This window comes from Artemia sp. Qi Xiang Cuo, chromosome 5, assembly GCF_049724085.1.
Source record: "Artemia sp. Qi Xiang Cuo chromosome 5, ASM4972408v1, whole genome shotgun sequence".
Taxonomy (NCBI): Eukaryota; Metazoa; Arthropoda; class Branchiopoda; order Anostraca; family Artemiidae; genus Artemia; species Artemia sp. Qi Xiang Cuo.
Window position 1 is genome coordinate 58,539,821 of NC_142798.1, and position 19,009 is coordinate 58,558,829.

The 19,009-nt window shown below is 34.4% G+C and overlaps 1 protein-coding gene and 1 pseudogene across 1 annotated transcript; one reads left to right on the forward strand and one right to left on the reverse strand.

Annotated features, from left to right (window-relative positions):
* Positions 1–10,218: 10,218 nt before the first annotated feature.
* LOC148952322 (AMP deaminase 2 pseudogene) lies at positions 10,219–12,513 on the reverse strand (annotated as a pseudogene).
* A 733-nt stretch (positions 12,514–13,246) lies between these two features.
* LOC148952323 (AMP deaminase 2-like) lies at positions 13,247–14,629 on the forward strand. The gene is given in 1 exon segment (XM_089089175.1): positions 13,247–14,629. A coding segment is annotated over 1 exon segment (1,383 nt).
* The last annotated feature ends 4,380 nt before the right edge of the window (positions 14,630–19,009 follow it).

Consider the following 19,009-nt stretch of genomic DNA (forward strand, 5'->3'; position numbering starts at 1 on the left):
TTCTTTGTTATTCAAGCCAAAGGGAGGTAAGTTTCCTTTATAGAGGATTCGGACAAGGCGGTTCTAATGGTGTACTTTTTGTTTTGATCTGACTCTTTTTTTAGGAGTTGGGGGGTTTTATATTTCTTGACATTGGAGGTGATCGTCTCTTACTATGTTGCTAGCTACCGCTGCAACCCGGATTCGTGATCCCGATAAAACATGCGTAAAATGTTTCTCAATTTACAAAGATCAGCCTGCATTTTTGCCATCTTCTTGTATTTCTGAATGTAATTTTTCCCTTTGTCCTTATGCGTTCTTCGGTACAACCTCGCAGAGAATTTAATTTTTTCATTATAGCTTTTGTCACCCCAGTATCTACCCATTATTCTGGTAGCAACTTTTTTCTTATGTTTGTTTCGGTAATCTATATCGTTATCATACCGTTCCTTGCTCTTTTGTTTCGCTGTCTCAATTTTCCCTTCTCGATACCCCTGATCCGTAAGATACCTCTGTTTTGCTCTGTCATATTTCATTTTCTTAAATCCTGGATCACAAGACATCTTAGTAGCAATCCTTACGCGTGCTCGAGCTTTATTGCGTTTGGTGGCATTTTTATCTCTTTTAAATAAACTTTTCTTATATTTCAGGATGTTAGCTTTATTTTTTGTGTAGTAAAGTTTTCTATTAGTAGAAATTTGGATTGTTCTATTTTGATATTGTTTTTGGTTATTCTTTCTTTTTTTCCACTCGCGTGAGACCATATTTTTTCAAGATTTAAAATTATTAAGCACACAAAATCCCGTGTCGAGTATCTAAAACCTAGCATAAAACAAAACTAATTTTAAAATTTTCAGGTATTTATCTTGTTTGAATTACAAAATTAGTATTATTGGTTAGACACCATAAATATTTTTGCAGTTTAAATAATAAGTTTAGTGATTCTGGACTGAAAACTAAAATAATTGCAATTATGAGACAATAATATGGAGATATGTACTTTACGGGTTACAGGATACAATAATAAATTTGAACTGAGATGAAAAAAAAATTTCTTCCAGGAGACAAAAAGCAAAACTAATTTTAGAATTTTCATGTATTTTTGTTGTTTAAATTAAAAAATTACTATTACTGATTAGGCATCATAAATATTTTTGCAGTTTACATAATAATTTTAGCGATTAAGCCAAAAAAGAAAATTTTGGTTCCAGGAGTTTCGGTTACTATTGAGACAAGTAGCTATTATTACTATAGAGTTCATTACATGGACTGTTTTATTGCTTCAAAATTCAAATATCTTTGAAAAGACTGCAGTATGAAAATACATCAAAAATGCAATTTTTTTGACAAAATTGATTCTACTTTAAAAAGTATTTTATTTTTAAATACAAAAGTGACTAGATGTTGCAATTTCCTTTAAAATGAGCTATTATACAGCTCTCTATGATTTTCCAGTGCCCAGCTAGCTGAGCAGAAAGAAAAAGCGGAAAGAAAAAAATATCCCGTTTGTGGAGAATAACGTGGTAAAAGTCAATTTTCTTGATTTTCAAGCCAATATATTTTCTTTGTTATTCAAGCCAAAGGGAGGTAAGTTTCCTTTATAGAGGATTCGGACAAGGCGGTTCTAATGGTGTACTTTTTGTTTTGATCTGACTCTTTTTTTAGGAGTTGGGGGGTTTTATATTTCTTGACATTGGAGGTGATCGTCTCTTACTAGGTTGCTAGCTACCGCTGCAACCCGGATTTTTTTTTTAATTTTTTTTTTAATTCAGTTATGGTCTTCCCGCTGGCACATTCTATTGGTAGGGTTTCCCCACGGCTTCACTTCACTGTTTTTGGTGTTTTGTTTTAGTTTGTTCTCCATTTGGCTGCTGGCTTGGGGTGATGCTTGGCAAGTCTTACATTTTTCTTTCTTTTTTATCTATTTACAAAAGAGTGTGATTATGTACAAATGCAGTTACATATTATGTTTTTGTTGTTTTTATAGACTCTCAGCCGGGCATACCCATATTGTAGTTGTATTTAGTTTATAAATAAAAGAACCTGAACCTGAACCTGGGTTCGAATCCCACCCTTGTCGATTTTGTTTATACTCAGATTTTTACGAAAAGCTGCTATTCCTTCCGAAATTACTGAACGCATGCGTGAATTAAGATCACAAAACAGATAAAAGCCATTGGCTTTTTCTTAATTGGAATAGTAAGAGACGACCAGGCTACATCTTACGATTGTAAAAGTCAAGGGACGGTAAGTTTCCTATATAGGGGGTTCCAGACAAGGCGGTTCTAACAGTGTGCTTCGTTTTTGATTTGATTCTAGTTTTAGGAGTTATGGGCTATTTTATTTTTTACTAAGGGGCGAGGTCGTCTCTGACTAGGTTGCTAGCTACCACTGCAACCCGAATTGCTAGCTACCGCTGCAACCTAGATTTGTGCATAATCATCATCAAAACAAGGGCCTGTAGTGGTATCCTTTATGTAACAATTCGATTGGCTATAGTTCCTTCATTACTATAAAAATAACAAACAGGAAAAAGCCTATGGCTTTTTCTTATTTCGAATAGTAAGAGACAAATTTCAGAGAATCAGAAAGCTAACTAAATCCGATACGTGCCATGTCTTTTTCTTTACTAGGTTTCAGCCATCCCCAAAGCCTTGATACCGATGAAACTTATGTAATCCCTTTTTATGATCTACTAGACTGATCCTTTCTATAATTGCCTATACATGTTAATATAGGCGAGAGTTCGTTCTTTATTATATAAATACAAACAGGAAAAAGCTTACGGCTTTTTCTTCTTTTAAATAGTAAGAGACGAAACTCAAACAATCAAGTAGCTAACTAAGTCCAATGTATGGAATGGTTTGTTATTTCAGTGGTCGTCTTTTAATGTAAAAATATAAATACTGTAATCTTAACTATAGTGAAGTTGCGATTGCAAGTTAGTATAGGGAAGAGTTCGATCTTTATTATAAGCTCCAACCCGGATAATGTTATTTCAATGATCGTTCTTTAATGTAACTCTTTTAGAAATAATTTATTTTAGTTACTATAGATTTTTAACCCAATTAATTTCCTTTAAAATGAGCTATTGAACAACCCTCTACGATGTTCCAGTGCCAAGCTATCTCTGGATACAAAAGAAAAAAAAAAGAAAAAAAAGAAAAAATATCCCGTTTAGGCAGAATGTTGTAGTAGCTGCCACTTTTCTTGATTTTCAAGCCAATATATTTCCCTTGCTGTTCAAGCCAAGGGACAGAAATTTTACTATGCAGGGGTTTCAGACAAGGCGGTTCTAATGGTGTACTTTTTGTTTTGATCTGACTCTTTTTTTAAGAACTATGGGTTTTTATATTTCTTAACATTGGACGTGATCGTCTCTTACTAGGTTGCTAGCTACCGCTGCAACCGGGATCTCCTTGAACATTTGTTTGGCTGTCTCAATTTTTGCATGTCTATAATCTTCATCATTGTGATAACACATCTTGCTGTTTTGTTTTGCTCTCTCAATTATTACTTCTCGATACGCCTGGTTGGTTGAATACCTTTGTTTTGCTCTCTCAATTATTACTTCTCGATACGCCTGGTCGGTTGAATACCTTTTCTTTTCTCTTTTCAAGATACTATCTCTGGTGTTTGTGTAGTACTCTTTCTTCAAATTGCGTATAGCTTGCTTCGATCTAACCATTATTCTAATCAAGAATGAGACTTTTGTTTTGATCTTACTCTATTTTTAGGAGTTTTGGGTTTTTATATTTCTTAGCATGGGACTGATCGTCTCTTACTAGGTTGCTAGCTACTGCTGCAACCCAAATTATAAGAGGCAGCCTGGCCGAGTGGTCCAAGACACTGTTGTTAGCCACCAGTCTCTTCGGTGGCGTGGGTTCAAATCTTACCGCTGGTATACGATTATGTTTGAAAGACTGCAGTGTGAAAAGACATCAAAAATGCAGTTTTTGGTTAAAAAATTTATTCTCTTTTAGAAATAATTTATTTTAGTTACTATAGATTTTTAACCCAATTAATTTCCTTTAAAATGAGCTATTGAACAACCCTCTACGATGTTCCAGTGCCAAGCTATCTGTGGAAAAGAAAAAAGAAAAGAGAAAAACATATCCCGTTTGGGGAGAATAACGTGGTTAAAGTCACTTTTCTTGATTTTCAAGCCAATATATATCCCTTGCTGTTCAAGCCAAGAGACAGAAAGTTTACTATACAGGGGTTTCGGACAAGGCGGTTCTAATAGTGCACTTTTTGTTTTGATCTGACTCTTTTGTTAGGAACTATGGGTTTTTATATTTCTTAACATTGGACGTGATCGTCTCTTACTAGGTTGCTAGCTACCGCTGCAACCCGGATAATTGGGTTCGAATCCCGATGTGGGAATCATTTTTAAAACAAAATAAGATGAAATTAATTAGCTAATTTGTCAAGACATTTGTAACTATGGGCAAGAGTTCGTTCTTTACCACGGCAACCAGGAATAATCAGTTACAACTTGGGTTTTGTTTATTATTACAAACAGCAAAAGACTACGGCTTTTTCTTCTTTGAAATAGTAAGAGACGAACCTCAAGCAATCAAGTAGCTAATTAAGTCCAATGTATGCAGTGGTTTGCTATTCCAATGATCTTCTTTTAATGTAATAGCAAAAAACATAAAACAAGTAATAATAAAAAGGAATAAATACATCTTAACGAGAGTAATGCTTAAATTGAATATGCAAACCAAGCTTAAAACAAAAAAAAATATTTTGGTATAGAAGTATAAATGAAACCCAAAACAAACAGAAATTAAATAAACAATCAATGCAAAATAATATACAATAGTTATTAATATAAAAAAATAAATAAATCTTAAAACGAGTGAATCTTAAATTGAATATGAAAATCAAGCTTGAAACAAACGGAAGTCTCTTGGCTACAAACAAGAGTTTTGGTATCGCTTCCTTCTCTCACTGTAAAAGTCTTAAACCTACTGCGTCATTGGCGCTTTACTGAGAAAAAAAATTATATTACAAATGTTTTCTTTTGTACTTAATATTGAATATAAACATTAAAGTTACAGTAAAATTTTGAATTGATGAGGTTTCAGCAATTAATATTATTATACATCAAATATTCAGTTTAATTTATTAGTTCTTTCTAAAATTGTTACAGAACTATATAGTTTCACTACAAACAAGAGCTTGGATACTGCCCCCTTCCTTAACTTTAAAAACCTAAAGCCTACTGTGTGATTGGCTCCACACACTGCGCCAGCTCCACTGAAAACGAATTATATTACAAATATTTTTTTTCCAGTTCTTACAGCATTGAAAATGAAAAACAAAAATACACTGAAGTAAAATATTGAACTGATGAATCTTTCAACGATTAATATCATTATATATTAAATATTCAATTTGATTTTGTTTATACTTTCCAAGACTGTTCAAGACACATACAGTTTTCAGTAAAGTACCAATGACGCATAAGGTTTTAGAATTTTGCAGTGAGAGAAGGAGGCAATACCCAAACTCTTGTTTGTAGTGATTTTTGTTCCTTTAAAGCTTGATTTGTGTATTCAATTTAAGTTTCACTGGTTTTAACATTTTTTTAGTCATTTATATTATTACCTATTGTATGTTGGTTTGCATTGATTATTTATTTTATTTCTGTTCGTTTTGGGTTTCATTTATACTTCAATAGCAAAATAATTTTTTTGTTTTAAGCTTGATTTGCATATTCAATTCAAGCATTACTCGCTTGATTTTATCACTTGTTGTGTTTTTTTTCTGCTATGATTTTTTAATTTATTTTCTGTTTGCTTTGGGTTTCATTTAATCTTTAATAGTAATTTCTGGTTGTTTTGAGTTTAAATTTTAACAGGCATTTGTATCTGTTGATTTTAAGTTTAAAATGGCCTTTACTTTACTCTTCTTTTTCGGAAAGTTTTTGTTTTTAGTTAATTACAAAGAAGGTTTGAGAGAATTTAAGTTCAATTTGCTGCTGCATACATGTTCTAGCCCGGATCTAGTCCTTGGGACTTTAATCTATTCTAAGAACCCAAAGAACAATTGAAAGGCATCCATTTTGATAGCAGTGATAAAGCAAAATACACACACAAAATATGGATCATTAGCAGTGGTGTTGTTTTTGGGGTGGAGGAATAATTTGGAGAAAAAATATTATATAGCCCTTGCCCTTGACTCTCCAAATGAAGGCCCCTCTTGCCCTCACCTCCCCCAACAAAAAGGCTGGATCTACACCCCTGCTCATTAGGGGTTTGAAGGTTTGTTAAGAATGGAACCATTCAGGAGTGTAATTTGCTATGGAGAAGGGAGGAGGCCCCCTCCAGAATCATGTTTGCCCCTCTCCCACAGACATCAGTAGCCCTTCCCTCCAGCTGAAACTTAGTTTCTGCAAAAAATCTTGTCAAAATTAAGATAAGCTTGTGTAATTCAAGTATTCAGATAAACAGGTCAGTTTTCTTTGGTATATTTTTGTCTTTATTGTATATGACAAATTTTTCAGTTTTCACTATCATTTTCACTTTATTTGGGAAAATTGACCCCAACTTTGCCCCCGCCCCCCTTAGGGTTTTGATGAAATTACGCAACTGGAACCATTGCCTAGATAAGTACATTGACCATGTAATATACTCATCATAATAGAAAACAAAGTAAAAACTTCTGTGTGTTTTCTGAACACCTCTCCTAGAAAGAAGGAAACAGCCAAGTTGAAACCCTTTTTTTTGCTATTGGAGTTTTCATTATAAACCAGACAAAAAAATAAGTTAATCGCTATGTTTTATTCTCCATTTCAAACTAAAAAATGGTCTATTTTACTGTACTTCAAAAAATAAATTTGTGCCAATTAGTCTATTTATAACAGTCACAGTGCTGTGAACTTTTTTGGTGCACAATGTTTGAAACAGAGCTTGCATGTAGTTTTCACAACCCTCTTAAGGTTCATTTTCCCTATGCAAGTTATTGGCATGTTGTTTTGGACAGTTCTTCTGTTTTAATGTTTCGATGCAAGATGACAAACTATTCCATAGCTGAGACTCGACTTTATCCATAACCTGAATTGCATCTGTGGTTGACAAGTCCCACAATCAATGGCTTTAGATTATGTAAATTACCAATTGTTCAAAGATAAGTTTTAGTTGAACTAATTTTGAACATTTGTTTCCAAGAAAAGCAAACAGCCATATTAAAATATAAAACAAGTAGAAATTAATCATTTAATGATGCTAGCCTAATAAATTACACAAAAAAAAATAAATTACATGAATAATTACACCAAACATGCAAATAACATACAGTGCTTTTGATGAATAGATGAAACCTATAGAATAAACAGAAATTAAAACAACTAAAAAGTAAACATCAACATCAATAACTACTACGGACAACAGTGGTGTTACCCCCAATCCCTCCCAAATATGTGTGCATGTCTGCATGCCTTTTAAGGCCTTTGCACATAAGTTCGCCATACAGTGAGTAGTGTTGCTTACATATGTCCAGAGCTAAGACCCCTGAGGCTCTTAAGATTGCCTATATTTGGGTCATTGACCTACTTACATAATCATACTACAAGAGAGATACATCATTAGAATAGTCCAGTTGGAATCTCATTTACATATTCCTGTCTGGACATGATTAACGAGGTAAATCCATTGACAGTTATATGAATAAATTTTTATCTGGGTTGAATGAAACCGGTTTACATTTTTAATGAAATCCTACATTAAGTGAATGTAAAGTTTAATATGAAGTATTAATATTTTAAGCGATGATACGAAAGCCCTATGAGGAAAATGATACAATAAAGCCTTTTGAAGAGTATTGCTTAGTATTAGGTTATTCATTAAGTCGAAATTAATAAAGTCGTATATATTTTAAGCGATGATACAACAGTCCTATGCAAAAAATGACACAATAAAGCCTATTGAAAAGCATTGTTAGTGTTGGGGAAATGCATAAAATCGAAATTGATAAAGTCCTATATATTTTAAGCGATGATATAACAGCCCTATAAGGGAAATTACTAGGTTACTAGCTACCCCTGCAACCCGGATAATTAACTATACCGATCTATTATGTATGCTATAAAAAGGGAAAAGCCTATGGGTTTATCTTATTTGGTATAGTAAGAGACGAACTTCAGAGAATCAGGCTAACTTAGTCCAATATGTGCCATGGTTTGTTCTTGTCTAGGTTTCAGCCATCTCTACAGCCATGATACTGGCGAAACTTTCATAATCCCTTTTTTATTATTAGTAATTACTATGGGATTGAGTTCGTTCTTTACTGTAAAAAAATATTATATAGAAACAAACTGTCGCAAGGCTCCATGACTACGTTGAAACGCGCCCTTACACTCAGAGATTATCACGTTACTAACGTTAAATAATATCAAGGTTGACAGATTTAAATAGTTCTTGTACGAACTGTCAGTAAAGAGCGGCTCGGCCCAATAGTAATCGACACTCTAAGAAACCGAATTTTCATTATAATTTATACATACAAAGAATTGGCATTTTACGCTGATTCCAAATGTATAAAATCCATTAAGTTTAATTTTACCCATGAAAACATAGCAGCCTGAAAAAATTTGCCTGATTTCTGAAAAAGGAGTAATAAATCAAAATCTAAAGGATCTTTATGAAATTCCCACCATCAGATTCAGCATATTAGAGAACCTTACTGTGTAGGTTTCAAGATCCTATTCGTAAGAATATTGAATTGTGTATGTTTTATTTTTCAGAGGTGATTGTACCCACCCAATGGTCCTAGAAAATTGGGAGAGGGGTCATTCAAACGAAAATCATAATTTCCAGTGCTCTTTTTTAGTGAGCAAAAATATTGGAAGGCAACTAGTCCCCCTCCCACTACCCCTTTTCCTCAAAGGCATCCAATCAAATTTTGAGAAAGTCATTTAGTTCAGTATCGTTTAAAGGTCCAATAACTATGCCTTTGGAGACGACAAGTCCCCCTTAGCCCCTTAGGAAAGGGCTATAAGTAGCGCAGTTTGTCCGTTGTTCACATATAGTAGGCCTGTGTGTTATTAGAAAAATGTATGGAACTCTTTTCTGGTGGGGGAAGGTTTCCGGTGGGCGAAGGAGATTTTTCACGGGGCGAATTTTCCCCGGGGACGATAGTTTCCTTGGAGAATTTTACACGGGAAGAGCGAAGAGGATTTCCTGGGATGAGTTAAAACAGTCAAAAGTAATATAAATAAACAAGTTTTTCCAACTTAAAGTAGGGAGCAATATTAAATCTTAAAACGTACAAAAATCGTTTTGTGTATAAGGATGGCTACCCCTTCCTCTACCCTCGCTCTTTACGCTTAAGACTCAAAGTTCTTTAAAAATATTTCTTATCCGAATTCAGCGGCCCTTGTTTTTAGCAGTCTTTCTTAAAGAAATGTCACAAGAAGTCAAACTTTCCCGTAAAGAGTGAGGGTTGAGGAAGAGATAGCCCCCCTTAGGCTATATCGGGATGATTTCTGTTGGCTTTAAGTTTCAATGTTTCTCCTTGCTTTGAGTTGAAAAAAACTTATTTGAAATATATTTAATTAGCAGTAAAGACTTCACGTTTTTCACCATATTTGTGGCAAAGCGATGAAATATCAATTAATAGTATTGGTTATTGCATGTACAATCAATACAACTAGAATATTTCCTTTGGTAATAGAGAGGGGCGTTATTTTAGCAAAATACAAGGGTTGTGACCAGGGATGTACGCAGGTGATGGTCTTGGGGCTAAAAGCCCCCCAAAACTTTAAATTTCCCTGAGTTTCGGACTGCTTATTCAAATTCTCAAATATTGTTCACTTCCCTCCTCCCATCGAAACATTTCTGCTTACATGTCTGGCTGCGACAGCTCTTAAGGTTAAAAACTTCTTGAAAATGTGCCATAAAAGGAATATTTCCTAAGATTTAAGTACAAATGGGTTCTCAACAGCATTGGTTCTCTAGATAAATGATCATCTTGTGAACCCTCTCCTCCCCCCGGATGAGCTGATCGCTTGCTTTGTAAGCAGACAGTATAGAGGTGGCTTTAGCCTTCTCCATAATAGCTTGAATAGTTGACTTATCCTCATATCTGTCTCTTGTTGGCAGGGATCCGCCCAAATATTTGTTCTATACCTCATTAACTAGGTTTCCTGAACATTTCTCAGAGAATTGCAGGAGAACAACGATACGGTGATTTCCCCATGCACCCTTTGCGTTTAGACGAGACTGACATTATTCAAAATAGATTTTCTTCGCCAATAACAGTTCTAAAAATATTCGTAAGTTCTTCAAATAACGTCTCATAGCGATATGCAATGCGAATATTTGGGACATTGGTTTTAGTCATATCGTTCCCTTGGATACCTTCTTCCTTATAGTTAAAACCAAGCCAGTCTTTTTTCATTTTATGTGAGAAACCGCTCATCAAAACTGAATTTCTGGCGAGTTCTGCCAAGTCTGGCCCATTGAGTTGCCACATTTGAGTGGCAACTGAGTATTCTTCCATTAAAGGTTCTTTCGTCAGATGAAATAGCAGGGGATCATCAGTAGAGAGACTTATCTTCAAACCTCTATTCAAAAACTCCTTTAGAGGATTTCTGGAATACTTCAAAAACAGTAGATTGTTTGATATAGGTGACATAGCTATCCCAATTTCACAAAGATAATATAAGTACTCAAGACTAGGGGTCTTCCTCAGCATAATGCCGTGAGAGATATTTTCTGCTAAAAGAAAACCGACCGCCAAGTGTTTAACTGGCCCAGCTTCTCCGCAATGAGGACGGAACGTAAAAGTATTAAGGCCGCGGTCTTTCCTGAATTGATTTAGCACACATAAGTTTGCATAAGTATAGTATGCGTAGTACCAGTAGGGTGGGTTTTCTGTTGAGGTCCACTCTTCTGGAGTAATGATTTCACAGCCAAAATTATCTTGTTCTGGTTTCGATTCATCGTCAACAGAATCGAAACCAACAACATTCTGTAAGAAACGATGTAGTTCTGGGTGAGTTGAGGGATTGTTGGTGACTTCAAACAATGGTCTAAAAAAATTATCTATAATGGATTGGAAGTTAGCAACAGTGTCATTTGATCTCAGAATATCATACACTCTTGGTATTTGCACCAACCAAATTACATTCTTTGAATAGACATCCCATTTGATAAACCAACGAGCGACCTTGTCCCATTCTTCAAATGATTTCCCAGCTACAGATATCCGCATCTCAGCGCTCTGATATTGAGATTCTTTAAAGTCATTCATCACTTCCTTTATAATGCTCCCAAAATATTCGCCCTCTATGTAGTTGTCTGTTTTTAGAAAAATTTCTCGTAGCCTGCTATTACCAGCGGGGTTATACTTTTTATTAAATTTGTCGAAACGGTGGAAAGTATTTCTATCACAGTGCATATCCAAGGAATCGACAGTCAAATCCGGGTGTGTTAACTTCAAATCGTCAAACACTTCTTTCAATGTCTTGAGATTACCATCTTCATCGACCTCCACCACCCGATTGCCTTCTTCACGCAATTTCTTTTGTATAAAAGTAAGCAAACATTTGTGATTCATGCATGCAGCGTCGTGAATATGTGTATCAACCTTTTGTATGTTATAGAAGTCTCTGTATGGGATAGATATCTGTTCAGAAACTTCTTGCTGCTCGTTCAGCAATTCATGCATGTGATACTTGTGATTCAAGAATTTTAAACGACGATAGCTGAAGGTCTTCAAAGGTCCATTAACAATCATGGTATAAAGAAGCTGCAGATCCTTCCTGAAGGTTTCAACGCCAACATAGTCATATCTCACTGCTCTGTTGCCAGTTATATCTTTTTCACTAGTGTAAACATGGAAGACACCATTTTGACAAGCAATAGAACTATTGGCTGATGAAAAGTCAGATGTTTTGCAATGTTCTTTCAAGTTTAAAGGGCTACTAATAGGGTAGCCTTCTTCACTCGTTAGTTCTTGACGAGCTGCACATTTTAATAAGTCAAGTTTTGTCGCTTTGTATGGAGTTTCACTTATCTTCTTGGCGAGTTTTTTGTCTTTAGCACAATCTAAGAACCTTCCAGCAAGTTTGGGAATCGACTGATTTGAAATGTGCATGTAGCGATGCCGCAAACCTAGTGCTTGCGCCAAGAGACATGAAGAGGCTCTGAACTCTCCAGCAAAAATTGATCTTTTGTCATCAGGAACAATTTTAACTTTCCGAAATTCAATTCTCTCTTCAAATGACTTATCTCCTTCGTCTTTTTTGATACCAGGATGCTCAAGTTCGATATTTGGGTCACTGGTGCAGTTTTTTCTTTTTTGGTTTGCTGATACACTAAAAGGTTCACTACATTTGAGGGTGGTTGTTTCATTACGACTGATCATATGCCTGTCAATAGGATCATCAAATTCGCGTCTGTGCAAAAATTCTTTAAGAATCTCTTTAGAGGATGTAGACGTGAGAGAGAGGAGATTCTGAGAAAAGTTGAAGACTTTGCTGGCAGTATTCACTGAAATTTCTGTTTCTGGGCTATTTTTCATTTTAGATACAATTAAAAAATGTTCCAGTACTGATGTTTTGTTTTCTTCTTGATTATCTATAGGTATCATTTTCCAATTCTATAGATTTATTTTCACATTTGTGTTTAAGTAAACGCATCAAGTATCAAAAACCTAACAAAAAATAAAGATAATTAAAAAAATTTCTGGTATTTTTCCAGTTTAAACTACAAGATTAAAATTATTGCTCAGATAAAATAAATATTTATGCAGTTTATAACTATTTCGATTCTGAACTAAAACTAAAATAAAATAAAAATTGATTTACTCATTACGTAATCACTCAAACGCTGTAGGCGTTTTTCTGCTTCTAGTCTGGATTGCAGCGGTAGCTAGCGACCTAGTAAGAGACTATCACGTAAGAAATATAAAAACCCATAACTCCTAAAAAAAGAGTCAGATCAAAACAAAAAGTATGCCATTAAAACCACCTTGTCCAAAACCCCTAGATATGAAACTTTCTGTCCCTTGGCTTGAACAACAAGGGAAATATATTTGCTTGAAAATTAAGAAAAGTGCAGGTACTACAGCATTCGGCCTAAACGGCATCTTTTTTTCTTTTTCTTTTTTATTACAGATAGCTTGGCACTGGAACATCGTAAAGAGCTGTTCAATGGCTGATTTTAAAGGAAATTAATAGGGTTAAAACCATTTTGTACTTAAATTAATTATTTTTAAAATAGACTAAATTTTTTTACGAAAAACTACAGTTTTGATGTACTGCAGTCGTTTAAAATTCTTGAATCACATGTATCACATGCATGAATTGCTGAACGAGCAGCAAGAAGTTTCTGAACGGAAATCTATCCCATGCAGAGACTTCTATAACATAGAAAAGGTTGATACACATTTTCACGCAGCTGCATGCATGAATCACAAACGTTTGCTTACTTTTATACAAAAGAAATTGCGTGAAGAAGGCAATCGGGTGGTGGAGGTCGATGAAGATGGTAATCTCAAGACATTGAAATTAGTGCTTGACGATTTGAAGTTAACACACCCAGATTTGACTGTCGATTCCTTGGATATGCACTGTGATAGAAATACTTTCCACCGTTTCGACAAATTTAATTAAAAGTATAACCCTGCTGGTAATAGCAGGCTACGAGAAATTTTTCTAAAAAAAGACAACTACATAGAGGGCGAATATTTTGGGAGCATTATAAAGGAAGTGATGAATGACTTTAAAGAATCTCAATATCAGAGCGCTGAGATGCGGATATTTGTAGCTGGGAAATCAGTTGAAGAATGGGACAAGGTCGCTCGTTGGTATATCAAATGGGATGTCTATTCAAAGAATGTAATTTGGTTGGTGCAAATACCAAGAGTGTATGATATTCTGAGATCAAATGACACTGTTGCTAACTTCCAATCCATTATAGATAATTTTCTTAGACCATTGTTTGAAGTCACCAACAATCCCTCAACTCACCCAGAACTACATCGTTTCTTACAGAATGTTGTTGGTTTCGATTCTGTTGACGATGAATCGAAACCAGAACAAGATAATTTTGGCTGTGAAATCATTACACCAGAAGAGTGGACCTCAACAGAAGACCCACCCTACTGGTATTACGCATATTATACTTATGCAAACTTATTTGTGCTAAATCAATTCAGGAAAGACCGCGGCCTTAATACTTTTACGTTCCGTCCTCATTGCGGAGAAGCTGGGCCAGTTAAACACTTGGCGGTCGGTTTTCTTTTAGCAGAAAATATCTCTCACGGCATTATGCTGAGGAAGACCCCTAGTCTTGAGTACTTATATCTTTGTGAAATTGGGATAGCTATGTCACCTATATCAAACAATCTACTGTTTTTGAAGTATTCCAGAAATCCACTAAAGGAGTTTTTGAATAGAGGTTTGAAGATAAGTCTCTAAATTGATCATCCACTGCTATTTCATCTGACGAAAGAACCTTTAATGGAAGAATACTCAGTTGCCACTCAAATGTGGCAACTCAATGGGCCAGACTTGGCAGAACTCGCCAGAAATTCAGTTTTGATGAGCGGTTTCTCACATAAAATGAAAAAAGACTGGCTTGGTTTTAACTATAAGGAAGAAGGTATCCAAGGGAACGATATGACTTTACAGTAGGGTTCTCTGTTACGCTGAATCTGATGGTGTGATTTTCATTAAGGTTCTATGATTTTTTAAGAGGTGTTTTTTCCTTTTTCGGAAAATCTGGCAAAATTTCTCAGACTCGTAACTTTTGATGATATGAGTAAACTTGATTATATTTAAATATTTAAAATCAGCCTAAAACTACAATTCTTTTTATGTATCTATTGATATTAAAATTATGTTTTTTAGAGTTTTGGTTACTGTTGAGACGAGTCGCTCTTTTTATACAGTTCGTTACCACGAACTGTCTGATACATTTTACATAATAATGGCTAATTGTATAAGAAAAACCATATTGACAAACACCATTTATGATGAACTATATCGGTCCTTTATGTAATTACATAATAAAAGAAAATAGAATTAAAAATTGAATCACTATACATAAAACTGCATTTTTGATGTCTTTTCATCAACTAATAGCCATATATGACGTAATAAGTAAGGTGACGTAATATATAACACCGACTGTGTACTAATAACCATATGTGACGTAATGAGTGACGTGACGTAAAAAATTAATTTTTTTATTATAGTCATATTAAAAGACGATCATTAGAAGAACAAAAAACTGCATATATTGGACTTATTTAGCTGCCTGATTCTCTTATGTCGTCTCTTATTTACATACATTTTACATAATATTGGATAATCTTATAAGAAAAACCGTATTGACAAGCACCATTTATGATTAACTATATCGGTTCGTTATTTAATTATTAATAAACAAAACTACTACTGATAACTACTACTTGAGATTTTCTTGACTAAAACCATTAATGATGAACTTAATCGATGCTTTATGCACTTCTTTTCAAAATTACATTAGCTACTTTGGCCTAGAGTTAGTTCTTTACCATATCGTAAAAATTTATTATATAATAATAATTATTTTTTTAATTGCAAAAGGTTTCTATATACAGCAATTTCTTTTAAAATGATCCATTACACAGCTGTTCATTATGATTACTGTAACTAAAATAATGAAGATAAGATGAATGAACCACAGGGGTCAGTTTCTTTGGGCTTGAGTTCGTTCTTTACTATGTTAAACAGCAAGTAACAAGTTCCACGAACCAAAAACAATACGCAAGCAACAACTTCCATTAATAAAATCAGTTTCACGAAGAGAAAAATCAATGTACAAGTTTCGAGAAGAGAATAAACAAAATCACACTGCAACACGTTTTCCGAACAAAAGATCATCACTCAACAAGTTCCAAGAACATAAATAAGCTTGCAACAAGTTCCATTAACAAAACCAGTTTTCTCAAGGAGGAAAGTTATTATGGAGGTTTCAGGATGAGAAAAATCGACATATAACATGGATCACGAACAAAGAAATATGCATGCAATAAGTTCCATGAACAAAATCAGTTTCACTGGGTAGAAAAAATCAATGTACTTGTTTCACTAAGAGAAAAAATAAACATGCAACAAGTTTCAGGAATAAAAAAATCAGCACGCAACAAGTTCCCCAAACAAAATCAGTTTAACAGGGAGAGAACCATTGGTTAAGTTTCGCGAGGAGAAAAAAAAAATCAGCATGAAACAAGTTTCACGAGGAAAAATCACCACTCAACAAGTTCCACAGGCATAAATCAGCATGGTCAAGTTACATGAACAAAATTGGCTTCAAGAGAAGAAGAAAAAAATCAATATGAGAGTTTCACGAAGAGAAAGATCAACATGCAACAATTTTCATGAACAGAAAACCCTCATGCAACAAGTTCCTTGAACAAAATCAGTTTCACGAGGAGAAAAATCAGTGTACAAATTTCTCGAAGAGAAAAAAAGCAGCATGCAACAAGTTGCATGAACAAAAACAAATCAGCAAGCAACAAGTTTCAGAATCAGAGAAATATGCATGCAGTATGTTCGATGGACAAAATTAGTTTTAGGAGGAGAAACAAAATCAATGTACATGTTTCACGAAGAGAAAAAAATCAAAATTTATCAAGTTTTACGAATAAAAAACAGCATGCAACAAGTTCCACGAACTAATAAAAAACAATCAGCATGCAACAAGTTCCATTAACAAAATCAGTTTCACGAGGTAAGAAAATCAATGTACAAGTTTTGCGAAGAGAAAAAAGGCTGCAACAAGTTTCGCAAACCAAAAAAAATCATCCTTCCACAAGTTCCACGAACATAAATAAGCACACAACAATTTCCAAGAACAAAACCAGTTTTCTCAATGAGAAAAATCATTGTAGATGCTTCATGAAGAGAAAAATCAACATGTAACATGAAACACGAGCATAGAATATGCATGCAATAAGTTCCATGAACAAAATCAGTTTCACTAGGTGGAAAGAAAAAATCAAGTTTCATGAACAAAAAACCATCATGCAACAAGTTCTATGAACAATAATCAGCAAACAAACTACAAGTTCCTTGAACAAAACCAGTTTCACGAGGAGAAAAATCAGTGTACGAGTTTCGTGAAGAAAAAAAAATCAACATGCAACAAGTTTCACGAACAAAAAAAAAACAGTCAGCACACAAAAAAATCCACGATGAAAAAAATCTGCATGCAATATGTACCATGAACAAAATTTGTTTCAGGAGGAGAAAAATAATCAATGTACATGTTTCACGAAGAAAAAAATCAACCTGCAACAAGTTTCACGGATAAAAAAAACAGCAAGCAACAAGTTCCACAAACAAAGAAAAAACAATCAGCATGCAACAACTTTTATTAACAAAATTAGTTTCACGAATCGAAAAATCAATGTACAAGTTTCGAGAAAAGAATAAACAAAATCACACTGCAACACGTTTCACGAACAAAAGATCATCACTCAACAAGTTCCAAGAACATAAATCAGCGTGCAACAAGTTCCATGAACAAAACCAGATTTCTCAATAAGGAAAAGCATGGTAAAAGTTTCACGAAGAGAAAAATCAACATTTAACATTGATCACGAACAAAGAAATATGCATGCAATAAGTACCATGAACAAAATTAGTTTCACTAGGTAGAAAAAAAAATCAATGTACTTGTTTCACGAAGAGAAAAAATAAATATGCAACAAGTTTCTGGAATAAAAAAACAGCAAGCAACAAGTTCCACAAACAAAATCAGTTTAATAGGAAGAACATCATTGTTTAAGTTTCGCGACGAAAAAATTCAGCATGCAACAAGTTCCACGGATAAAAATTCAGCATGTAACAAGTTCCAAGAAGAACAATCAGCAAGGAATTAGTTCCAAAAACATAAGTCAGCACGGGCAAGTTCTTCAAACGAAATTGGCTTCAAGAGAAGAAAAAAAATCAATATGCAAGTTTCACGAAGATAAAATCAACATGCAACAGGTTTCATGAACAAAAAACCATCATGCAACAAGTTTCATAAACAATAATCAGAAAGCTACAAGTTTCTTGAACAAAGTCAGTTTCAAGGGGAGAAAAAACAGTATACAAGTTTCGCGAAGAGAAGAAAAAGCAACATGCAACAAGTTTCACGAACAAAAAAAAATCAGCACGCAATTAGTTCAAGAATCAGAAAAATATGCATGCAATATGTTCAACAGACAAAATTAGTGAAAAGTGTGATCTAGAGAGGCTTATACTCAAGATGACTAAAAAGAAAAGATAAAATATTATTTAGTTTTCAATACTTATTCTAAAAACAATCATTCCCATTGCAAATTCTTTTTCAGAAATATGAAAATAGAGGACATACCCTTTAGCTTGGCCCCCAGGCATCAGTACACTGTTTGTTCAATTGGCCTTGTTCACACGCCATTAAGAGTCCAAGATCTTTAATTCAAATTCAAAGCCTACACAAACCATATTTTTATAGACTATGCAGGATTGTCCATGAAAATAGTACTTAGAATTTGCAACAGGAATGATTCTTATATTCAGATAGAACATCAAACAGTAAAGGGCAGTTGAGCCAAGAGCAAACAGTATGCAGCCTTAATGAGTACTTTGAAAGAAAGACACTAGAAACGCCCAATTTATAGAAACACCCAACTTTCTTCAATTTATAGTATCAGTTTAGAAGCTGAAAGTAGTGTAATAATGGGACCACTTTCTATTTGAGTGCCTCTAGAAGCTTTCCTTATCTTTCTTTGCTTAACAGATTTTTAGCTTTCTAGAATTTGGCTATTGACCAAAGTTCTCTCTACAAAAATTAGTGTCTCGAACCATGACTGACACTCTTGGGTATGCAGTGGACCATTGGATTTTCTGCACCCTCAAACTTTTGTGCTGCTAGAGCTGAGGTTTTTGGAACCCCTGTTGCAGGATTGGGTTAGAGCACAATTAGCTTCAAAGAATGTTGGGCACTTTATGAAAATTAATATACCATGGCCAATAATAAGGGGAAGTCCCTAAAAGCAA